A 26,341-nucleotide genomic window follows, 5' to 3' on the forward strand; every position below is an offset into this window, starting at 1 on the left:
CATTCTTAACATAAGAACCTTCAGTCAACCAGGAGATAAAATCCAGAATTCCTTCCACCTCATATGTTTCCAAGTCTACCATCTGAACTGAAATTTTATCCCTCTAATTTCTCATCAGTGGGGTTAGCATCCATTTTCTACATTATCTGTCAGGCGTCTTGAGAACTTTTTTTTAAAAACGCATAATGGTGCTATAGAAATGTACATTGTTACCAGAAAATAAGAAAGCTTAGCGAATAAATGGATAATTTCTCTCCAAAGCTATATGAAGAGTATAACTCAAAACCATTTAATCAGGAGACAAAACTGCAATTCTATTTTTTTCTGCAACACCTGCAATCAATTTACTTCTGTCAATAATTGAGCTTCATTAAAACTTTTTTTGTTGTTGGAGAACAACCGACACAAAGTCACACCATAACTTACTGTATGTCTGGCTGTTACAGCACTATTAAAGAGACCTAAAAATATAAGATTTCCATTAAAATTATTTTTAAAATGACTGTTTACATCCTGTAGAATATATCCATTTTGAGCTAAATGACGACACCATTTTTAAGCTTTTTCTTCCCTTCTCTTTTCTTTCTTCTTACAATGCACACAGATTTTCCAACAATAAAGAAATAACCCAAGTCACTGAATCTGTCTGAAATTATCAAACGAGGCCTTGTAATACTGCTGTCCATCTTGGGCTGAAAACCATAGACTGCGCTTGCTATATGTTGCAGCCCTAGGTGGATTAAAGATTTTGTACCGGCAGAGCTGTTCGATAATAAACTAAAAGGCCCTGCAGAAAAGCTAAATAAAGCACAAGTCAGTGACTAGAAATGATGAATGGCAAAAGGATTTTTCAAGAATATACATGCCCTTAAAAAATGGATTCCTCCACTTAAAAGTTTGAATTTTTAACCTCTGTGCTTCTGAAAACCTATTGTGAAAAAGCTTAATGCATTTCAACTTTTTGTTCCATATTTATTAATGTGTTTGCAAACAACAAGGATTGTATCCTCTCCAACGCTGCATTCAGATAAATATACCAAAACAATTAAAATTTCTTCAGAACAATAATATGCAGTTACAAAATTTGGCAAATAGAGGGAATATGTATTACATGTATTTGGGATAATAACAAGTTATCCACCTTGGTAAATAGAACAGAAGCAGAACATTGCTTAAATGGAGACTAAACAACACCATGTTATGAAGAGAAATTCAACACTAAGTCAGCATGAAGGTACAATAAGTAATTAGGAGCACGAACTGAATGTTGGCTTTTCCTACAAAGGTGGTAGAGAGTAAGGGTAGAATTTCTGCTCCAATTGCATGAGCTGGTCTTAGAACATACCCGGAGTATTGCAAACAGCTTTGGTCGCATTATTTAATGTGACTTGCATTGAAGATGATTCAAAGAAAGTTCTCAGGTTTGAGTCTGGAGATGAAGGTGTTGTCAGATAAGGAAAGGGTGAGCAATCTGGGCCTATATTCAATGGAGTTCAGATGAATGAGAATTGATCTTCTGAGGGAGCTTGGCAGAATAAAATGTTGACATAATAGTTACCTTCCCAGGGAATCCAGAACTAAAGGATAAAAATTCAAATAATGGGACACCCATCTGAGAAAGAGGAGACTAATTTTTCCCCCTCAGAGGGGTGTGGATCTTTGGAATTCTCTACCCAGAACTGTGGAGGCAGAATCACTGAATATACGAGGCCGAGGTAGACTATACAGGAGTCAAAGGCTATGGGAACAGGGGAAAAAACAATTAAGGCCAAGATCAGATGAGCCATGCTTATTGAAAGTGGGAGCAAAGTCAAGCAGTTGTATGGCCTTCGCCTGCTCCTATCCTTGTGCCTTAACCAAATCACAATCAATTTTGCATGACAACCAAGTTATCAAACAAAATCTGACACCAAATCAAAAGTAGGTACCAGGACAGGGCCACTGTAGGTATCCCAGAAGATAAGGTGTTCATGATTAAAGAGGGAGGAATTATGGGACATTTTATAAAACAAGAGACAGGCATGAAGTGGAGAAGGTGATGGGTATTCCAGATCCGAGGACTGAAACAGCAAAGGCATGGCCACCAACAAAAGTGAGTATGCATAAAAGGCTAGAATTAGTGGGCAGAGATTTCAGAAGATTGTTGGAATACAGGAGGTTACAAAAAGCTGGAGAGGAACAAGAAAACAGGATGATTTGCAAATCACAATGAGAATTTTAAAATCTAGTTGACACCAGACTGGGAACCAGTGTGAGTCAACAAAGATTGTGATGCTTGGTATTGAGATTCAATACAAGTTGCGATACAGGCAGCAGAACTGAAGGTACACTCAACTTTGCAGAAGGTATTTGCGTGGGAGGCCAGCCTGCTGAGCAGTGGAAGAGTTAAACAAAGGCATCAATGAGGATTTCAGCTTCAAATTAAATGAAAAGAAATACAAGGGCAGGGATGGGCATTATCACTGGAGGTGGTAGTAGGCAGCCTTGATGACTATGTTGTTAAGAATTTAGGTCCAGGACAAATAGAACATTATAGTTGAGAATGGGGTTATATTGTGTGAAGCAGTGGCTAGTGAGGACTGGAGTCAGAAGCTAGGGAATGGACTTGGTTGTACAGAACAGAGACAATGAGAAGAAATCAGAATTATAAATGAAAAAGCATACAGAGAAAGTCAAGCATTAAATCTGCAATGGACCTCACGAACAACATTCACTTAAAATAAATGGGATAAGCAATAAATCTCAACTGATCCATCAGAATACCTATCCTGCAATAGGAAACAAATGATTTCAATTCTATAACGCTAACGTTCATTCCAAGTTGTTGACACACTATGAAGAAAAGAATCGCAACCACCAGACAGTAGGACACACTGTTTTGCGATCCCACAATACTTCCATTGTGATAGAACATAATAAGAACTGACCTTTTTTCAGCCAATTTCTTGCTGGCCTATACACTTTCCTGCCAAGGATGACATTTTAATTTCATCATTTTATTTGCTACAGTCAACATTATAGGACGTGAGATGCAGTTGAGACCAGTTTTGCTCCAATGAGTACCAACATTGAATGCCCCCTGCTGGATCAACAGAGAAGCTTAACCAATGTAAATTAATACTCACGGTTTGACTTTCAGGAAATTCCATCTTCAATAATTTATGAGCACATTCTTCAAAGTCCAAACTATAGAAATACAACACAATGTTCTGTGACAACAAAGCCCCAAAATATGACCTACACCTTTAATTCAATTTGCAAATATACAAAAATAAATAAACCAACAACTGGAGGTAAAATGAAAATGATGAACGAATACTCAATTTTATGAACTAATAAGTTCTCATTCAATATTTCACAAACCTTGAAAAGCACAAAAATGTTAGAATTGTTCAAGATCTTAAGCACTCACAGCACCATTCACAACATTATTGCCTCATGATAAATTGTTTTACAGAGTCTGTTTCCATTTGTGATACAAAGTAGTTTTGTATATTCCTCCAACCCAACCCTCATGCTCCATCCTGCCCCACAGTTCAGATTGTTAAACCCTTCCACTGTCAGCTTAAGCGACGCCCCAAAGAAAGACAATTAACTGAAATCCTTATTATGACCATGTCATCCAGTTGATTAATTTCAGAGTAATTAACTGCATGAACCAAACTGCATGTTTTATGATAATAGGTAGATTAATGCAAGTATGCTCTTTCCATTTTATATCCCTATGCTTTGAAATGGTTTCTATGTATTCAGACTACAGCCTAATTAAAATGTTCCACAACTTCACATCTGTAACTTTCAATGTAATATCACAAATTCCATTACATTTGTTGCATTAACTCTTATGCCACTATCTGCAATGATCTGTATTTCTACAAATCAAATCAAGATCCCCTCAGGCTATATATATCAGAAGAACTGCAGCAGTTTCCCAGACTTCTATTTCGATAAATATTACTTGATATTTTTCTGCAGTGAACTGAATCAATAACAATGCAAGCTCTTCAACTAAAGTTGTATGCACTGGGCCAAGTAACCTTTTGTACTGTAAGTTCCGTAATTCTAGAAGAAACAAATGTGATGACATCAGGAGTGAAAGCAGCAGGAGAGGATAACAGAAAGGAAAAAAATCAACATTGAGATAAGCAAAATCATGTGATTTGTGCTGTATATAACTTGCTTCATTATGTACAGTCACACCATTCAATCAGCTTGACACTATCCAGGACAGGGGACAAGTTCTTCAGGTGAGATCGTACTTCACTTTGGAAGACCAATTTTTCATTCTACATTTCCTTAACACCACAACTATCCAATCAGGATACAGAAAAAGTCAGAATCTCATGCAGTTTCAAATTACACATTCTGTGATGATCTGGTGATAGGTAATATGATAGCTCAGCATTGTATTTAACTTCTTGTTGATACATGATATCAGTATTGCATCTGGATCACAGCAACTGCACAAAGAAACAAAACTCACCTATTAAAGCAATTGAAAAGGCATCCAGTGACCAAGTTTGTTGTACCATAACTCCCCATTCTAAGCCTTGGCTAATGAAGGCAATATCCCGTATGCTTCAGAGGGGCCTGTTTCTATGCTGTATGATTCAGAATATGAATCACAATAAAACCAGGAGATCAGTCCTGGTTCAATGACGAGTAGAAAAGGGTCTGCTGGAAGCACCAGATGCCAGCCTAGGGAAGCTGCAGCACAGGACTACATGCATACTGAACAGCAAAACCATGCAATGAACAGAGCTAAGCAATTGTACAAGCAATGCATTACATAGAAACTCTGCACTCCTGCTGTATCGCTTCACCTTGAGATCCCCACGAAAGAAGCCAGGCTTGAGCCACTCCAAATCTTATCATGAAATGGCTGCGAGCACTGGAATACAGCAAAGGCCCTGAGATCCAACGACTTCTAGGTTGAAGCACTTAAAGCTTACACTCCAAAACCAGCTGTGTAGCTAGCCCAGCCAGTAGAGTTACAACATGGCCATCTGCCCAACAAACTGGAAAGTTGCTCAGATATGCCCGGTTCACAACAAACAGTAGAATCCAATCCAGCAGATGACATCAGTCCATTCTCAAGTCAAAGCAAATGGAAGATGTCATTAACCAGTACCTACTCAACTATAACCCAAGCATCAATGTAATATTCAAGCTACAGATGTGCAAGGCAAAGACTATTTCAAACAAGAGTCGAACCACTGAACATTAACATTCAATAGCCCTACTACTGCAAAGTTCCGACACCATAAACATCTTGGGGAATCAGACTAGTCACATAAATACTGTGACTGCTTGCTGCCTCTTCTATGACCAACGACTCACCTCCCGACACTCAAAAGTCTTTCCAGCATCAACAAGGCACAAGTTGAGTCTGTGATGGAATAGTCTCTGTTTGCCTGGGTGAGTGTTGCTCTGACGGCAAAGATTTACACCATCCATGACAAGACAGCACACTTAATTGGTATCCTATTCAGCATTCCAAATGTTCACCCACTCCATCACCTGCACACAATGGCTGCAGTATGTGCCATCGACAAAATGCAGTGCATTTACTCATTCAGGTTACTTTGAAAGCACTTCCCAAACAAGTGACCTTTACCACCAAGAAGAACAAGGGCAACAGGCTCAGAAGTTAGCTACCTCCATCTTGTATGCTTCCTTTCAGTTCACACAATATCATTACTTGATATCAATATCAGTGTTCATTCTGTCGTTGGGTGTAAACCATGAAACTCCCTACCCAGTGGCATTCTGGAAGTACATTCCCCTGGAGTACTGTAGCAGTAAAAGATTGCTGGTCACCACCACCACTTTCTCACTTTCAAGGGCAATAAAGGAAGAGCAAGAATTGCAGGCCTTGCCAGCAATGCCCAGATACCAGAAAATGCATAAATTTGTAACAGTAAAAACAGAAATTGCTTCTTAAAGCCGCAGAAGGTTTAAACTTGTATCACAATAATGGCAGGAAGAAAATATGAGCATTACTGTTGCTGGGAATGATTGAAAATGGACTGAATTTTACTCAACAAGACAAAATTGGTATACCTAACAAATTTAAGTTGTTACCTCAAACAATATTCTTCCTAAATTCAGACACGTAATAATAGGATTCATTTAAAACTTATGTTTAATCCTTTTCCCTCTTTTGTAGCACTTTTAACACTGAAGAAAAATACTTACTTCTGCTACAAATGTACATCGTCATTCTCTCACCCTAAAAATTCTTAACAGTTCACTTGCAGTTCAATTAGACCATTTCAAAAATATCTTTTCCAGAAACAGAACAGCAGTAGACAATTTAAGGCAATAATGTGGGCACTGTTTGGACAGCTATTATGCCCCATTACCTGCAGATTCTCTTTTGCCAGTATTGTATTGGATTTTTTAAAAAATCTCTTGTTACTTCACTTGTTTTGCTGGCACCAGCATTGAATTTGAGGGGGGAAAAAAAACAAATTATGTTGCTGCATTCAGTGTCAAGAAGAAGACTGAATTCAGCAGAAAGGAGAATAAATTCAGTGTCCAAAGCTTGCCAATCATATATCCTTAAATAAAAATCAATGCACCATATCCTTCTTGTTTAAAGAAAAAGTTTACTCAAAATAACTGTACTCTTTAATCATTGCTATTTGGAATCACAAATTTTATAATATTTATTTCTTAAAATAATGTCTTCTTATGTTCTGGTGCAAAGGAAAAGTATTCTGAAGCTTGCATTCCAGAAGTGCTAAAAACATTTGCTTACCTGGACTGGATAGCAAGATAAATGGTACGACGAAATGAAACAAGGTTCACTTCAGTCTTGTCATGAATGGTTATTTTCTTTACACCTACAAGTGAAAAAAAAATTTCAATTTTCTGTAAAACTGTTAAAAAAGTGATTTGTGGTGAAAATCTGCCAGGTTCCATGCACTATTCATCCATTTCCGTAATATGGGTCCCTTACAGACAGACAGGAGAAATTACACTGGGAAATAAGGAAATAACAGACAACACTACAGATAAGGCAGAATGTGTTAATATAGTGTATCTGGACTTTCAGAAATCCTTCAGTAACACGCCAGCACAAGAGGTTGCTAAATAAAATTAGAGCACATTGCATTGGAGGTAATATACTGGCATTTTTCAGGATTGATTAAAGGACTCAAAGCAAGCAGTAGGAATAGAGGAGTCATTCTCAATTTGGAAGGCTGTACAAATGGAGTGCCACAGTGTTCCCAGTTGATATTATTTTTATGAGATCAGTATATTAAGTTTCTGATGATACCAAGCTGTGTGGCTACGTGTGCAGTAAGGAAGACGACAGGTTTCAGAGGATATAGACAGATAAAGGTTATGGGCAAAGACATGGCAGGTGTCAGGTCAGGAAAAGGACCGGGCCATCCTTGAACATGAATCGCTGGAAGTAATTATGCACATACCACTAGCAATTAAGGCGGCAAAAGATATGCTAGCCTTTATTGCAAAAGGATTTGAATGCAAGAGTAGAGTCATCTTGCTCCTTTTACGTTGGGGCCAGGTGAGACCACATCTGCAATATGCTGTTCAGTCTTGTCTCCAGACATAAGGAAAGATGTACTTGTTATAGAGGGAATGCACAAAGTTCCAGCAGACTGATTCCTGGGATTGATAGTTTGTTGCACCAGGAAAGGTTAGCAGTCTGGACAAATACTTTGAATTTGGAAGATGTAATGATCACATTGAAATAGACAAATTTCTTATTGGCCAGAAATGTTTACCATGGTTGGGATACCTGGAATCAGGGATCAGAGACTTAAAATAAAGGATCAGCCAATCACAGCAGGAATAAAGAAGTGATTTCCTCACTCTGATGAATAATTGGAATTGTCTACCTGTGAAAGCTCAGCCACTCAGCATATTCAAGACATTGACTGATGGACGTTATAGGAATCAAGGGATACAGTGTTGTGTCAGGAAAGATTAGCCATGATTTTATTGAGTGGCCAAACAGCCTACTCCAATTCCTTATATTCTTGTGAATGATAGCTAAACAGCCTAATCAGCAGTTGTGCTTTGGTGCAAAGAAGCCGTCTTATTACACTCAGACATGGTGTTTTGAACAACTATTGACAGAATACTATTCACTCAAATAATCTGCAAGCAGCTTGAACTGAACTCCTTCCAAGGAAAGTTAATTTTATTGATCCTTTTTAATAAACAAAAGGAGTTAAATAAAAATGCAACACATGAACCTATGAAATATTATTTCAGAACGTGCATTGCATCAAAGCAAGCTAAATCATCCTGGCAGCACGTGAAAGATTTTCTCTAGAAAGGAATAAGTGAACTTAGTGGACATTAGGAAGAGATTTCTCTTCCTTGACTTGTCACGTTTAAGGCTCTTCTCCATTGCTAGGTAACTAAAGACATTACCACCACTTTCTACACTCTCAATATTTGACACTTGGCCATAAAAGCTTCAAAAAAATCTACTACTGTTCTCCTAACTGTGGGATCCTGACATTTATGCATCTCAAAGTTCAAACGAAAGAAGTCATTGAGTGCAGACTACCATGCCGCTTTATCAGTCAAGCATGTGTTGTTGGAAAAAAAACTATTTTTCCTGCCACTTAACTCAATATAATCTAAATTCTCAAAGCTTTATTTCCTGATAGTTAATCTTCCATAAAATAAATTTATTATTTTATTAACTTACATTAAGATTTTTCTCATGTTTAAAAAAAACAACAAAATGATATTTTGCTTAACGAATGCAAGACCAGAACAGCTACAACCCAAGGGAAGACCGACGGGTAAATCACAAAGTAAATGGAAAAAATCCTTCAGAGGAGATAATGGGCGCCGCGGGTGTATTTCAGAAGCAACTCCATTCCTGCAGCCTCTACCAGTGAGAAAAAGAGCAGCAATTTTGTAGTAACAGCTCCAACACCAAGTGACACATTGCCCTGCCCATGACATAGTATAGGTTACAATTGTAACTACATTTCAGAAGTATTTAAATAGTTCTGTGATTCATGGTTCCTTCCCTCCCTCCCGCCTCCATCCCATTAGCCCTGCTTTCTAACCATTTGTTGTTCACAATTAAAACATTCAAAATGTATTCAAAAATTTTAAATTATAAATATTTGAAACATTAATTATAGCAAGTTAATAAAAAATACTAAATCCTGAGAGATTAAAAAAGTTTAAATTACCTTTTTAATGAAAGTCAACTGGCATAATGCTGAGACAAAAAAAATGCAAAGTGCATCCATCTTCTCAGCTCAATAAGATACAAAACTCAATAGTACAAGCGCACACTGAGAGATTATGTGCATCTACATCTGACCTCCAACACATTTTATACTTGTGGTGCTCAGGCATGGAAATCCCAAAAGTGGATTTTTCCAACAAGCTGCCTGCACAAATTGGCCCATCATTTTGAAGTTCCAAATCAATGTGCTCAAGGGAGACTAATGAAGAAAAGGCCCAACATCAGTTGTCCAAAGCAGCAAGAAATGGGTGATAAATTTGATTAACCACTCACTGAGAGCAAATTTTAAATAAATGTCTTCTACCAATAAAGACAGCACTTTAAAAAGATTCCACAGAACCTGAATAACTTGCAAAAAGAATTCTGGCATAATCAACAGATAAGCACGCATGAATAAACCTGGCAGAACAAAGCAACAAATATTTGTCACATATAGAACTATAATTTAAATATACTAAAATAACTTCTGTATAATTAAGCTTAAAACAAAATTCTGTCATCAGTGAAAGGTGATACACTTACCTTCCTCAGTCTCAGCTTCATCCTCATCATCATCACTTTCTGCATCATCATCACCACCCTCTTCACCACCAGAGGCAGAGTCACTACTACCTTCATCAAGGATTTCTGTGGGTAATACATTCACAACTTGCAATCAGCAATGCAGAAATCTGTTTACTTCCCAACATGTCTGAATCTTTTATTCTAGCAGTGTTGACTTACAATCTTTATTTAGTATTTGTAGTGATAAAAAAGAACAGATGATCAATATGAAAGGAATAAATGAATGGCAAACAGAAAGTTGCCAAGAAAATTTTAAATCTTGATCAAAATCTCACTGAAATCCATGAGAGTTGAAGAAATGTCTGTATTGTATGTGGAGGGATATTTGCATGTTAATTCAGATGTAAAAAGAAAAATTGTGGGTAGAGCAAGCAATTAGCAAGGAAAATAATATGTTGGGATTAAAAAACAGAAAGCACTGGAAATACTGAAGTGGTCAAGCTGCAATTGTGGAGAGAAACACACATTTCAGAATGTTTAAAAGTCATCCTCCCAAAATATTAACTGCTGCCCAAGTTTCTGATTATTTGAAACAATTACTGGTTTTATTTCAGATTTTCGCATGTGGTTTTTTACTTCTTAATAAAGAATGTTGGCCCTGATTTGAAGTGCGTTGGAGCACAAAGTTAACGAAGTCTTGCCATGATTATACTAAACTTTGGTGGGACCACATCTATTATACCACGTGCAGTTTTAATCTCTTAATACAAGGAAATATACAATTCCATGGACTCAGTCCTTTGAAAATTTACAAGGTTGAATGCTGGGATGAGGGGATTGTCCTAAATGGATGATTGAGAAAGTTTGGTAAAAACTCACTGAAGTTGACAAAAATGAGAGGTTGATCCAATTGAAACATGCAAGATTCCAAGATGGATGAACAGAAGAGATGTATAAAAATGGTTTCTTTTCAATGAAATTTACAAATGTAGAGCATAGTCTCAAGATAGCAGGTCAGCCAGTTAGAAATAAGATGGAGAGAAATTTCTTTTACTTGGAGAGTCATAGATATTTGGAAATCTCTGCCTCGGGGAATGTGAATATTCAGTTGTTGAGCAAATTATCTTACTAAATAATGCAGCATACTCAAAGGACCATTATGGACAACTCATACTTCTATGTTCCATATACTTGTGTAAAATTTATTGCTTTTTACACTGTTGCTTCTACAACATACCCCTATTAAAAATCAAATAACCAGACTCCCTTGTTTAGTTAAATAGAGTTAGAGATCTCACCTCTTTTTAGATCCTTGTACTTCTGTTCATTATCAAGGAACTCCGAATCCATCCTGAAGACATCTGTATTTGAAAGAATTTTCATATTGAAAGCTCAAGTTTTCAACCATCCAAAAGGTAAACGTAAAGGTTATGATGCTTAAGATTTAAATATATATAGTTAAGGACTAACTTAAATTATAAGATGAACTTTAAAAAAAGACAGCAGCTGGGTTACAGACCAGACAGACCAAATTGCCAGTAAGTTATTTTTATCTTAATTAATTGCTGAAATATGCAGAGGTCAGCTAATACATTTCAGAGAAGTGATAGCGAAAACTACATAACCACTTAAAAAAATTCAAATTGCGTTTTAAATCACATTTGAGTTTTCTCTGAGCAACTACCTTTTTTTCTCAAAACACATCCATTGGTGGTAAACTGATTGGTTTAGTTTGTAGGATCGGCTGCATAAAGAAGCAAGAGTCTTTCTGGAACTTTTTTTTTATAATTTATTCACACTTATAGACATGGCCGACATCTACCGGCTATCCCCATTTGCCCTGTGAACTAAGACAGTTAATGTCAACCACAATGGTTGGTCTTAAGTTACATATAGACTAGCTTGGTTCTGAACAGACTGTTTCCTTCCCTGAAGGATATGAGTGAACCAGATGGGTTTTAATGACAACCCAGCACATTGTTATTGGGTCAAGCTTTTTATTTAAATTCCAGATTTATTTAACTATTTGAATTTAAATTCTCTAGCTGCAATGGTAGGATTCAAAATCATGTCTCTGGATCAATGGTCCAGCAAGTTACCCCCTATGCTCCTGAGTGCCATGGTCAAGGGGAGGTCAAAAACACATTCTTCCAAAAAGGTAAATATTTCTCAAATCCCTTGAAATTTCCACTGTACCAAGCAGAACTGGAGAAAAATCAAGTGTCACAGTTCATGAGCCTCACATGAAAAATTTAAATGAATGTAACATATTGACAAATTTGGTGACATACTTAACACATCTTCAGGATTATATTCATCTTCCAAGGGAAGCATATGAGTAAACTGATCATCCTCCTCAACCAGATCAAGACCTTCGGGTATGATGGGGTGATCCTTAAATCCATCTTTACGAATTGCAAACATAACCTCAATCATGTATTGGACTCGCTTGTCAATTTGAGATTCATGAAGGATATTACGAAGACGTTCAAATATTGCTGAAATAGGAACCAAATAACTTTAAGCAAGTGGCAAAACAAAAATTAATGCATTCAGCTATATTACACAGGTTCAACTGCACAATTACCATTAACACCTCTGGGAGAAACCTCTGTCAGTTTCATTCCACACTCTTTCAGAAAAGCAATCGACACTTCAACACTGTCATCTGTGGGCCGCTCAAGCAATAACGTGAGCATTTCCAAAGATAAGACTTCATGGGCCTAATGTGGAAGAAATAAACAAGTTTTTTTTAAATACTCTGTTACTTTTAAATTTCATGTCTTCATTTTAAAAGGTGACATTTATCTTCTCTGACTGATATAGGCAAAAGTATCCAACTTTACCACTTCAAATTTTTTCTTAGCTTTCACTATTCAAACTCCTACCCTTACACTGTATCATTATTTAGTTATTGAAAATGATACATTCACAATAAGTTTTCTTTTCAGTGATTGACATATGGATGGATTAGTTTTCATTTGAAAATAACACACATTTATGTTGTTCTTGTCTTGAGATCACAAAGCAGAAGCTAATGTCCATAAATCGCACTGACACTTCAATGCAGCAGTGAGGGATCGAAATGCTGAACTTCAGGTAAAATATTTAAGCAATTTAGAACAATCTGAATGAACAGATCAAGCAGGTATTCGAAGAAGTATGTGAAGTATCCTCAACGACTTGATTAACAATGTTCACTTAAAGAATTCTACTAAAAATATAGCTCAGTTTACCAATAATTCTGCAGTTTGTGGTACACCTAAAAACATAATTGCATCAAAATAAGATTCATAGGTAAATAGTTAATAATTAAACATTTTAATCAACACAACGGATGAAAAAGATCGAGATGATTCGATCAGATTTTAGTAAGATCAAACCCATTATCAATTCCAGTTAAATGCTACCTACGTATTCGAATTATTTTACGATACTGTTCATCTTCCTGAAAAACTAATACATTTTAAAAACTACCTGAATTTAATGCTCATTTATGGTAAGTGGTTTTGGCAAAGTTCTCCTCAATAAAAAGTTTTAGATTTAGTGGAAAGAATGGCAATCCAACTCCTCAAGATCTTTGCCAAGTCTGATTACTGTATCTAAATGCAAATTTTATTACACAAATTGACTTTTTTAAAATAAAACAATTCATCACATTATTGATATTAGCACAAAAAATTCCCAAAGAGACAACAACATGGGACAAGGTGTTTGTAACCTTCACCTTTATAACATTTTTAAACACAGAGAAACATCACAAGAGAGAAAACAAACATTATGGACTGTTGGAAAACAGTTAATAATAAGCTGAAAAGTTCTCAAAAGTGTACAGTAACATAGCATGGAGATTTGACACTGACTGAACAATGATGGAAATATCAGTCAAAAAGTGCTGAAGGCGTGAGCTTGATCTTGGGAGAGACAATGGCAGAGACGATGCCTATTAAAGGTCATGGGGAAAGGTGCAAGTTAAGGTGCCAAGAATCCAATGAAAATCAAGGGAGAAACTGAAATCTGAGCAAAGCTATATTTGTCTACTCATGAGAAGAGAACCTCTCTGGAAATGCCAATATTTATCATCCAACCCTAGCTACAGTTGATATGGTGATAAATCACCTTTATAAACCATTGAACTACATATTTAAAGTGTGTCCCCAGTGCCGTTAGGTGGGGAGTTACAAGATTTTAAACCAGTTTTGATTAAAGAATTGCAACTTATAAAAAGGAATCTTACATTAGGAAGCCTGCAGTTATTTTTACATTAAGTGACGGAGATGGTAGATTTGAAAGGTGCTGTCAAAGAAGCTTTAGCAAGCACTACAGTGCATTTTGCAGAAGGTTCATGACGAAGCCATGGTGGTCTTGCAATGAAGGAATGAAGTTTAAAAGGGTGGATGGATGCCATTCTCCAAGGAAAGTAGAGAATAGTCCATCATGCTCCTGACTGGTGCCTTGCAGACAAATGAAAGGCTTTGGGGAGTATTTTACTCAGCCTGCCCTTTGGGTCCCAACCTGGTTGCTCCTCTTAAGTTTCGTTCAATGGTGACCCTTGGAATAATGGTGGGAGAATTCAACAATGGTAACGCCAGCAAATGCCAAGGGCAGACAGCTAGATTCTCTTTTGTTGGAGATGGCAATCCACTGGCACGCCTTTAGCATGAATGCTAGTTCATTTGTCAGTCCAAGCCAGGACCTTGTTGCGTGTGAACTCAGATGCACCTCTCATTAAGGAATTGACAAGTGCCAAAGAACTAACATAGCTGAAGTTGAACCAGGGTGGAAACTGAAAGATCTGCAAGGTGAATGTAATCATTGAAATATATGCCCATAGAGGAGAGGTTTTACAAATCAAAGTGATAAAGCTCATTTATTCATACAAAATGTCTACCACCACAATTAATAGTAAAAGGATTTGCTCAATTAATGTCCTGCAACCAAACTCAAAATCCATTAAAGGGTGTTTTTTTTTAAATTTCATGCTGGTATTGTCAGAATTCCCAACTGTGTTCACATCTTCAGATTCTGAGCTTTCATTTAAACTAGAGTGACTAATTCTGAATTATAGATTTTTTCTCCAAACAAACCAATTTCTAAAAATTAATCTAAACTCACATCTTGGGGCAGTGTTGCTTATTTTTGTGCATCTTTGGGTTCAAACCCAATTTGGGTGATCTGAAACCAAACAGCAACTTAAACTGCATACATCTTTACTGGACATGGTCCCACACCTGTGGGTTTCAAAAGTTGGCCAATTATTGAGAATCACCTGATATTTAATCTAATGGAACAATTTACCCCATCAAAAATATTCCATTCAAAAAAGATGAATGTGTTTCATTTTTGCTGATAACAGTGCCCAAAAGTTCTAATTTTTTAATTCTTTCATCAGGATCTGGGTCACATTTGGCAAGGCCAGTGCTTCATCTGCACCCTGAATTGAACTGTAGCGTTTGCCAAGCCATTTCAGAAGGCTTCTAAGAGTAACCACAATGGTGGATTTAGAGTTATGTGAAGGTCAGTGTAAGGATGGAAGATTTTTCTCCCTTTCAGGACATTAGAGAATCAGATGGGTTTTTAAAGCATCTGTTTCTAATGACTCAGTTTGTTAAAATTCTAACTTGGGTGATCTGAAACCTGAATTTAAATTCCACAGCTGCCATGATGGAATTAGAACGTCCATCTCTGGATTGCCCTGAATAGCCTCTGGTTTACCAGCTCAGTAATTCAGTAGCCACACCACTCCCACACACAGTAAAATCTCACTGATTTATGGACCAAAATTACTTTAAAAATTTTTACAAGGCTTGATAGGGTGGATGCAGGGAACATGTTTCCCCCTGACCGTGAGGCATCTAGAATCAGGGGTTTCATATTCAGAATCAAGGATACCTATTTGGGATTAAGATATGGAGAAATTTCTTCACTCCTAGGGTGGTAAATCCAAAAATTCTCTACCCTGGAAGGCTAAGGCTCAGTCATCATAATCATTGATAACAGATCGATAGTTTTCTGGGAATCAAGGGATATAGGGATGGTACAGGAAAATGGAGCCTAGGTAGATGATGATTTTGATGAATGGTGAACAAGGCTCAAAGGGCAAGATGGCTTACTCACTTTGCTCACATGTAAAAGCTGAACATTAAGAGCTCCACCAATGTTAACTCTCCATCACACCTGACAAAACTATTTGCTCTTCAGAGTTAACTAGGAATTTGCAGAAAAAAATCAAAATGTTCAGCTAATCCCCAAAATGTTCAATAATCCTCAAATTGCTCCAAGATAACAGCAATTGCAAATCATCAAGATCTACTGTGCCAGTAGGCAACTATTTGAACTGCAAATGAAACTGAACAATTATCCTTACACAGACACCTGCAGGAACAGAAATTTAAAGCTGTACTTACAACGTTCTGATTAACAAGATGACCTACAAACTTGCAGGCTGAAAGGCACAGTTGCTGGAGAAAAATTAAAAGTATCAGATTTTTAGTAAGCACATAGAAAAGTTTATGTACACTAAAATCTTTATAAACATTTTTTCTGGTATTCAACTGATACTTGAAACCAAAATACTTGCTCACCTTATCATTTCTGCGATAACCTTTGCGGAAGTTTAAAATCAATCTCTTGAGAATCAGCTCCCCAATTTGAGGAAACTTGGAATTTATGATTGCCACAACAGCAGCATAAACATGTGTAAATATAGGAGAGGCAGTCTGTGCCTGTATAATATATCTAGAAATCAGTCCCCTGCATGGAAAAAGCACATAGATGAGTACTGGAGAGCAATACATTTTTTAAAATGTTTATTTTGAACACAATAGTTTCAAAAACACAGAATACAAAACCTCAGTCCCTCCACCAACTTACTTCAATTTGAAGTACTACTGAATTTAAGAATTTCCATAGAACCATAGAGCAATACGGCACAATACAGGCCCTTCGGCCCACCATGTTGCGCCACCCTTCAAACCACACTTAAGACTGTCTAACCCCTTCCTCCCACATATCCCTCTAACTTAAATTCCTCCATATGCTTATCTAACAATCTCTTAAACTTGTTCAATGTATCAGCCTCCACCACCACCCCAGGCAGCGCACTCCATGCACCAACCACTCTCTGGGTGAAAAACCTCCCTCTGACATCACCCTTGAACTTCCCACCCAATACCTTCAAGCCATGTCCTCTTGTTTTGAGCACTGGTGCCGAGAAAGAGGCGCTGGCTGTCCACTCTATCTATTCCTCTCAATATCTTGTATACCTCTATCACGTCTCCCCTCATCCTCCTTTTCTCCAATGAGAACAGCCCTAGCTCCCTCCTTTAGTCTCTCAACAGCCCTAGCTCCTTTAGTCCCTCTGATTATCTCTCCACCCCCACCCCCCCAATTATCCTAATAGTCTATTTTTAGCACGTTAGTTTAGTGGCAATCACAATCAATCCAAATACACAAAGGCATAAATGCCTTATGCTTATTTATAACAATAAAGCATTAGTTTTGATCCAGAGATCATTTTCTCGCCCTTACTCTTCCCCAGCCATGTGCCAGTGAGTCAGGAAATCCCACGTTCATGTGGGAAATATTGAAAGCTCCTGAAGGTGATTGTGATTTGATTAACTGTCCACTCATGGAGTTGAGAGGCAGAGTGCCAACTTTATGCACTTTGCCAGCTGTAATGATACAAAATTTGGACACACAGCTTGTCATGTTAGACCTGATGCAGGTTCAGTGACTCCATCCACTTCCATGGAGAGGAACTACTACAAGGTAGAGCAGTAACCAATTTCTTTTTAAAACTGAGTCAACAATGGATTTAATTGTTCTTGCCTTTTGATGTTTCCAAAAGATAGTTTTCATTAAGAATTTTTATTGCAATTATTTTAATAGCCTCTGAATGCCATTGTCAGTTACTGTCATAATGGGGGAATGGCTAAACTTACTGTCAAAACAATGTGAGTGAAGCTTCTTCAGGCCTTCCCACATAATATTATTTATGACATGAAGGCCATTCACCACACTGGGTCTCACTTGAACCAGCGTGGTAGATGAAGTTGTTTTTAGACCATTCCCTTCAATTAAGAGCAGGCCAAAAGAAGGAGGGCCAGTGGATACAGGTGGCTGGACATTTTCTGGAATTCCAGGTGAACGTTTGCAGTTGTTTCGTAAAATAATGATCACACTAAACTTTTGAGCTACAAACATTTGATGTAAAGCACAGAAAATTGCAAGATGTATGCATATGAAGTGCACACATACATACCTTCCTCGAACGATATTTTCTTGAAGAAGTTCATGAATGATGTTAGCTATGTTTGAGACATTCACTTTGTTGATGAGACCATTAATTGACTTCTTCAGAGCTTCCCAACTCATTCGTTGATATGCCAAACTGTAACAAAGAGGAACAGGAATTTTATTAGCACAGAATGGGACCACAGTGCACTAAGAAAGAAAGAAAAGTGACAGACATTGAAAAAGGGAAACAAAAGCAAGGTCAAAATTATTTGGACTTCAGAAAACAGAAGTCAAGACAGCAAGTTCCAGAGACAAAGTTAGTAACTGAAAAGCAATTGCTCAAATGGATCAAGACAGTACTTGCAGAACGTGTTCAATCGGACACTGTGGGGGGTGGGAAGAGAGAGTGTGGGGGGTGAAATGGGAAACCAGAGATTAGAGGACATTACAATGGTAGCCAAAGAGATTTAATTTTAGCAAATTTAAGCTGGATAACCCAATATCAAACAGACAGCTGTGAAGTGGAACCAACAATATGGATGAACTGGTGAATCTGGCAGTCACTGTCAGCACATGAGTAGGGCATGTCTGATTTTCAAATGATTTCACAGAAAGATAAATTCAGGGCATTTTGGTCATTAAGTCAATTAGTAATGAGATTTTAAAAGTAAGAAAATAGAAAATGCATAGACTATAGAAAGCAAGGATAAATGATCAGAAAGATCCCTTGTGATCGAATCAATATATTTTTTACATGCATACAAACCACCTACCTTCATGGTTTTTTGCTCAAGCTTCCCTTTTTTGTTTTATCTCACCCTCCAAGACTCTAGACTTGGCATTTCCACCCTCTTTGTCGCAACATATTTACCCTGAACCCCTTGAATCTCCTCCTAAAATGCCTCCCATTGTTTTGACACTAATTGCCCTTCAAATGGCCATTTCTTGCCTACTTTTCTAGCCGACAGTTCAGTACAACTAGATTTCTTCCAGTTTGGAACCTTGATTCCTATTTTATTCATAGCAATGCAAATTGGGCTGTGTTATGATCACTGCCATAAAGCAGCCTTCCAACTGATGTTCCTTCCATCATCTTAGGTTCATTCCCCACCAAATCCAGAATTGTCCACCATCTTGTTGGGCTTGCTAAATACTGGTAATGAAGTTCTCATGAATGCAATTTAGGAATTCTGCGCCTTGTAAATACCAACTGTATCCTAGTTTAGTATTGGCGCAACTTAAATCCCATTGCTACCCTACTGATTTTGCACGTGACAGAAATTTGCCAACACATTTACTCTTCTAGCTCAAACAGGATCTTTGAAAGTCAACAGTGTGCTCCCAACAGTTGTTCTTTACTTCACTGATAATCCTTCTAATTTATCATCCTTCCCCATAGCCATGATTTTTTTTTAAACTAATGCTGCCAATCAACAGACTCCCAACCCGTTTGCTTTTACCCACAACCCATCCAGGTTGTACAAGTGTCACCTTCTCCAGAACTAATCTCAAAGCTCCAAGAATCTAAAGCCCTCCCAAATGCACCATCTCACCAGTCATGCATTCATCTGACCTCTCATGTACTTGCTGGCATCAAGAGCAATCTGGAGATTATTACCTTCAAAGTCAATAGAAGTCCATGGGATAAATGGGCTGAAGCCAACAGGCATAGGAAACTAGCTTCAAGACAAAAGGAGCAAGGTTTTTCAGGCTGAAGGAAGATGTGCAATGGTAATCACCAAGGACTGGTACTAAGAGCACAGCTTTTCTTGAAGTGTGCTGATGACAATGGATGAACAAGACACCATTTCACAATCAACTGAAAACACGAAACATGCTGTAGAAAGCAAAGACTTTATTGGGAAATTTTGAAAGGGTGGTGAAATGCACAGGCATGTGGGAGATGAAATTTAGAGAAACGTATGAAGTGATACATTTTAGTAGGAAGAATGAAGTAGGGCAATGGAATATTAAGAGTACAATTCCAAAGGACATGCAGGAACAGAGAGACCTGAACTTATACAAGCCAAGACACCAAGGTGTCAGAGCAGGTTGAGAGCATGACTGCAGCATACAGGATCTTATGCTTTCTTGGTCGTTGTTATCAGGCAATTTGACTGAGATGTTCAAAATCAAGAAGGCTCACGAAGAAGAACTGTTCTTCATGACAGAAGTGTTGAGAACCAGAAAATAAAGACTAAAAATTTTAGGGAAAAAAAAGAGCTCGGTTGATAAAAAGAAAAAGATTTCCATATAGGGAGAAATCATAAATTGAAATAGTGGTACAAAATCAGAGATACTCTAATTGAAATTCCAGATTTATTCACTACCATGGAGTTAAGCAAATTTGAAATGCAGATCTTGACAATTGTCAGCTCACCTGCTTTTGTCTGCGATTTGTTCTTGCATCATTCTTAGCCTTGCAGGAGGAATGTACGCTCCACCCGTCCGTGTTAGAATAGGATCTAATTCTGCCTTTTTCTTTTTTAATGGTGGCTCAGAGGAGCTCTGAGTGACATCATCATCTTTATTTCTTGTTATAGGTGACGGCGATTTTGTTCTCTTCTTATGATCTGATTCACGGTCTAAGTTTGTGTGTCTCTCTTTGTCTCTTGCTCTAAAATGAAAAATTCTATTTTTAAAAGTTCATATAAAATACACATTGTAAATATATCAAAAATCTGTCAGGTCATTTACTGCATCCACAAAACCTAAATTCCTATCCCACTTACATTGAAAATATCACAAATATTTTGCATTGCAAAGCCACACTTGGGAACTGTCCACGAAAATATATTGCAACGAAAGTGAACTGTATTGAACAGAAAAGGCAATTTTGCCCAATGATCTTGTTCTATGGAAAAAAAGCATTCCAACGAAACCCACATCCTTGCTCTTTCCCCAAACCTCTGCAGTTCGCTTACCTTCATTTATTTATCTTATTCCCATTTGCAAGTTATTATTCAATCTGCTTCCACCAATCTTGAAAGCTACAATTCTCACCTCATTCCTGGTTCTTTTGGTAATGACCATGTCTTCCCTCTGGCTACCAACTCTTTTGTGAGTGGAAGCTCTTTCTCCGTGTTTACTCAAAAAAATTGTCTTCGAACAATTACACTAAATCTCCATTCAACCTTTCCAGTTTTCTCAGTGCAACTGAAATTGCTCTAGAAATATTGCTCCAAATTACTTCGAGTGACTGTGATAAAATTCTCCCGCCTTAGTTTTGCATGTCCCAGTTCTTCAAGTGAGCATAATTCCAGCCTCCCAGACAACCTCAATCCATTGCAAATTCACCGACTGCTGAAACAGGACCACAGCAGATGCTATCTCCCTGGCCCGACACTCACCTCTGGAACATCTGGACAGTAAAGACACCTCCCCACAAGCCTGTGTCCTCAGCCCCCTACTTTACTCCCTGAACACACACAACTGCGTGGCTAGATTCTGCTCTAACTCCATCTACAAGTTTGCAGGTAACACCACCGTAATGGGCCAAATCTCAAATAATGATGAGTTGGAGCACAGAAAAGAGATAGAGAGCTTAGTGGTGTGGTGTCATGATAACAATCTGTTCCTCAGTGTCAGCAAAACAAAAGAGCTAGTTATTGACTTCAGGAAGGGGGGTGGTGCACATGCTCCTGTTTGTATCAACAGTGCTGAGGTCAAGAGGGTTGAGAGCTTAAAGTTCCCAGGAGAGAACATCACCAATAGCCTGTTCTGGTCCAACCATGATGACATCATGGCCAAGAAAGCTCACCAGTGCCTCTACTTCCTCAGGAGGCTAAAGAAATTTGGCATGTCCCCTTTGACCCTCACCAATTTTTATAGATGCACCACAGAAACCATCCTATCCAGATGCATCACAGCGTGGTACGGCAACTGCTCTGACTGAGACCGCAAGAAACTGCAGAGTTGTGGACACAGCTCAGCACATCACAGAAACCAGCCTCCCTTCCATGGACTCTGTCTATACTTTTCACTGCCTCAATAAAGTAGCCAAAATAATTGAAGACCCCACCCACCCTGGATATTCTCTCTCCTCCCCCTCCCATCAAGCAGAAGAAACAAAAGCCTGAAAGCACGTCCCACCAGGCTCGAGGACGGCTTGTCTCCTGCTGTTATACTTTTGAATGGTTCCCTAGTCCGATAAAATGGACTCTTGACCTCTCAATCTACCTCGTCATGGGCTTTCACCTTATTATCTGCCTGCACTACACTTTCTTTGTAACTGTAACACTTTATTCCGCATTGTAATTGTGTTTCCCTTTTACTACCTCAGTGCATTGAAATGATCTAATATGGATGGCATGCAAGACAAAATTTTTCACTGTACCTCAGTACGTGACAATAATAAACCAATTCACCAACTTTATCAATTTCATTCCCCTACCAAAATAATGCCCTAGCCAAATGGAAAACTTCGACTAGAAAGCAAATGGATGGACAAGTTAATACTAGTCCACGTAACATATTCGCCCGTTTGCCTAAAGACAAAGTATTATAAACCAATGCATACGAAGATGAACTGGCTTGTATATCCTTAGACATATTATTTCAAAATAATTAAGCCCAAAGTACTTTTGCAGAAAATGACCCTCAGTACTATCAGCTTTGCAAGTTTTCATTCATTTAAAATTCCTTACATAAAATTCTGCAGAAAACAAAACGTGTCTATCAAGGGTGGAGGAGGGCAAATGTTAAACACATGCAGTAATTGCATGGATTCAGAAATAAAAGGTCTTGCTTCATTAATCTACTAGAAGCCAACCTGGATTACCAGAAAAATCTCATCTAAACTTCAGAAGGACATGTGACTGAATTCTATTTGCAGGAATCTTGTAAGATTAACAAATTAGCAAGGTGTATTGAAAATTGCATTAACTATCAGAATCACAGGAAAGAATTAAATATGATACACACTGCCTGGTTTTACAGAAAATTCTGTTGCACTTTTGTTTCAGGATATCATGCAGTCCAAATTAGGTTTCAGTAATTGGTTGACAAATACTCCTTTATGACATTTCAAAGTTTAATAATGACATGACACTGCTTATTCAAGTTACAAAAAGCAATGAAGCAAATCACAACAATTAAACTTAAGCTAAGAAACAGCAATTGGATTTTAAGCTGCAAACATGCAAGGAAGTGAATACTTGGATATGGAGTATATGCATAATAAGGTGGTACTGTTCTGGAATTAACCGATATTTGTTAGCAACTAAAGCTAAGTCACATTGGATATATTAAGTGCATTGTCTTTTACTAGATATTCTTGAACATGCATCTCCCCTTCTGTTAAGGCTTGTTATGTGAGAGGGAAGATGAAGCAGTGAGAGCATTCAAATCTTCAAACTTGAGACATTAAAAAAATAGATTTGTAATATAAATCCAGATCCAGTGAACAACATTCAAACTGAACAAGACAAAAAGACAAATTAAATAAACATTCTACATTAGCAGTAAATATCTGGGAAGCATGAGAAGAGTTATGGGTAGAGGTTAAAACATCTGCGAAACAAGAGATAGCTCCTGTGCTGCTAGGCCAGGATATGGGAGAGACTGCACAAATGGAGAGAAGCCAGCTCTGGTTGAACCAAATGAAGAGGAAAAAAAACTCTTAACATTCTACAGTTTCACTATTGGGATAGCCAATGTAAAGATATTTTCAAGGGCCAGAAAATTGGTGGATTCGTCAATACAGTAAAACTCTGATATGCTTGGAAATCCTGATGACTTTGAGAGAGAACTGATGTTCACAGAATTCTGTTTCTTACACTCCCTTTGAAACTCACCGTTCACTGGAAAGTTCATTATACTTCTGTGTAACATCTTAAAAGAAGTAAATTCAAAATATGTTGGGGTATTAATAGGAAAAATATCCAGTAGTCCAGAAAATCTGCTAGTCTGGGACCATCAAAATCCTGAGGGTGCTAGATTATCACGATTTTACCGTATATAGGCTGTCAGCGAACTGTGGGAACAGACTTCATGGAAGAGTCTTTTACTATCTTAGTTATTGGCCTAATATTGCAAAATTAAATACCTAGATTGTAAATTTTTATCATTATATCTGCCATTGCTGGAAGGTCTTCTGTCAAAAGCATTCCTGTCAGTATCTCTAGGGGATCTTGACCTTGACTTTTCATGACCTTTATGCCTGAAAAAGAAAAACAGATTAATAAACGCATTTTTCTGATATCTATGGAAGAGCATCCTGGACCATAACTACTTTGAATTGCCTGTCATAAAAGAATTTTGACAAGCTTGCAGTTGTGACCACACACAATTGCCACTGAGTTCACTGTTCCATTTTCACGACAAATTTAGAACTTGCAGGAAAATTAAGCCAACAAAATAAACTATTCTTCTCAGGATCAAAACCTGTGTCTCTGAAGCAGCAAGCATTAAGTGCTGCCACTGTGCTATCCTAAGGAGACACTAAGCTTTACTGTTACCTCCAGTGATTCATGCTTTAGTCAAGTTTTCAACCAAGGCTTACCCTATATACTGTGTGCCACCTTATAATATTGATCAATACAGTTTAAAAACTCAAATCAGAGAACATATTTAACAGCAGCAAAAAGAAAATGTGCAAGCCAAAATGAATGTTTTATGCAAGAGAAGACATTTGAATAATTATTTCAAGGGGCAAGGAATCAGTTTTTCTGCATTTACCAAGTCAAATGAAACATTTGTTTATTTTACAATTAAGATCACAACAAAAGTAGCTTCTGTAAATAGAAATTAATACTTCAGAACTTGCTTTTGCCAAATACAATACAATGAAAACTTAGGTAATGTTCCACATTGTTTTAATGCATGTAATCAAAATCTAATTTTCTGAGAATCAATAAGCATTTCAATACATCCTCTCAATTCTTGCCCACTGATATCCTCAGAGTAAGAAAAATCATGAAAAAAATTCTGCAAATCATGGGAAGGCCAACAATCAGCTAATGATCTACAGGCGTATTTATAAAACAGTCACCCATTTAGCTTAAGATATTTAGTTTTTTTTTTGTTAAATGATTCCAGTTCTTTCACCATTTCACTTGCTAAAAGTTCACTCTAGTTCAGCACTGATCAAAGCTTGAACGACTTCTTGACATGAGTACCATAATTACTGTAATTTCTGGAAATGTGTCCCCTTTGTTTTAGAGTCAGTAAATCCACAGACACTACACAACAATTTCTTATTTTTGATTCAAGGTGAATGAGTCTGTAGCTATACTGGCAGCCTGCTTCAAACTTAACAATGCATCCCAATAGCTATTTTCTCACACTGTCCATCAGTATCTCAAGTCACATCACATGTCAATTAGTACTTTTGAGAAAAATAACATCTTTGAAACTTGACTTATTTCAAAACCTTTTGGTTGATTTTAAACTTACAAATCATTTATATTAAAGTTATTCATTTGCTTTCAAGCAGGATTTAACTAGTTTGAATATGAAACTGTATATTCTTACCCATTTTGGCTCTATTTGCATCTTCTAAGTTTCACATCTCATTTGTGATTTAAGGCTATACCACCAAAACCTTGACAATCCAACTGACCCAGAAATGAGCTTCAAAACCATATTTGAACTGTTATAAAAATGTTGCCTCTTATCAACCATGTGAAATTACCAAAATCAATCCCTCCGCTGCAGAACCTTTATGCATGCTTTTGCCACTTGATAACAGAATTATTTCACTGTTCAACTTTCTTTCCTTGCATCCTTCAAATTATGGCACATGTAGCAGAGCCTAACTGGCCCAAAACCCCCAGCTTCAATGACTAATCCTGGCTACATATCTACCAAACATACTAAACTGCCCATCTCATCGTCTTGCTTCACAAGATTTCTGCAATATCCGCCTGCCCTATTGCCCAAACTGCAACCTTTTGCCTTGTGGCTCTGACCCATCCTGCTACCTTTATTGCTTGCTTCACCAGTTCTGGCAGAAGCATCAGCTTCTACTTACTTCCAAAGCCTCTTTGTCTTTGCAACCTCCTCTCCTCTTTTCAGAGCAACCTGTAATACTATTTATAAAATAGGCTTCTGGTTATCCCATCTTCAGGTGTCATTGCTGGTTTCTATTTCTATCTGTAAAATATTGTCAGGTGTTTTTTGATTTTAAACAAATGCTGCATAAACAATTTTTTGCTGTTAGCTTCAAGAGTCAAGCTGTGCTTCTTTCCAGATTGTTTCTTCCTCCTTCAATCGTACATTGCTGTTTTTACTTACAGCTTCTTTTGAATTCCTTTCTCACTTTCCTTGAGAGATTTGTGAAGATATTTCTTCCCCCTCTGCTCTTAAACAGGTTAGTGTCACATCCTAGACTTTAATGCAAGTTAT

General features: G+C 37.5%; 1 protein-coding gene across 1 annotated transcript in view; it reads right to left on the reverse strand.

Moving 5' to 3' along the window:
- Positions 1-26,341, reverse strand: part of cwc22 (CWC22 spliceosome associated protein homolog) — a 74,505-nt gene that overhangs the window by 19,555 nt on the left and 28,609 nt on the right. Inside the window, exons 5-15 of the mRNA XM_052016381.1 lie at positions 24,042-24,155; positions 20,376-20,612; positions 18,021-18,149; positions 16,342-16,510; positions 16,165-16,218; positions 12,345-12,480; positions 12,049-12,255; positions 11,056-11,118; positions 9,776-9,880; positions 6,764-6,848; positions 3,126-3,186 (exon numbers count right to left, since the gene is read on the reverse strand). Coding sequence (XP_051872341.1) covers positions 3,126-3,186; positions 6,764-6,848; positions 9,776-9,880; positions 11,056-11,118; positions 12,049-12,255; positions 12,345-12,480; positions 16,165-16,218; positions 16,342-16,510; positions 18,021-18,149; positions 20,376-20,612; positions 24,042-24,155 — 1,360 coding nt within the window. The remainder of the gene's footprint in view (positions 1-3,125; positions 3,187-6,763; positions 6,849-9,775; positions 9,881-11,055; positions 11,119-12,048; positions 12,256-12,344; positions 12,481-16,164; positions 16,219-16,341; positions 16,511-18,020; positions 18,150-20,375; positions 20,613-24,041; positions 24,156-26,341) is intronic.

This window comes from Pristis pectinata, chromosome 1 (genome assembly GCF_009764475.1).
Source record: "Pristis pectinata isolate sPriPec2 chromosome 1, sPriPec2.1.pri, whole genome shotgun sequence".
Taxonomy (NCBI): domain Eukaryota; kingdom Metazoa; phylum Chordata; class Chondrichthyes; order Rhinopristiformes; family Pristidae; genus Pristis; species Pristis pectinata.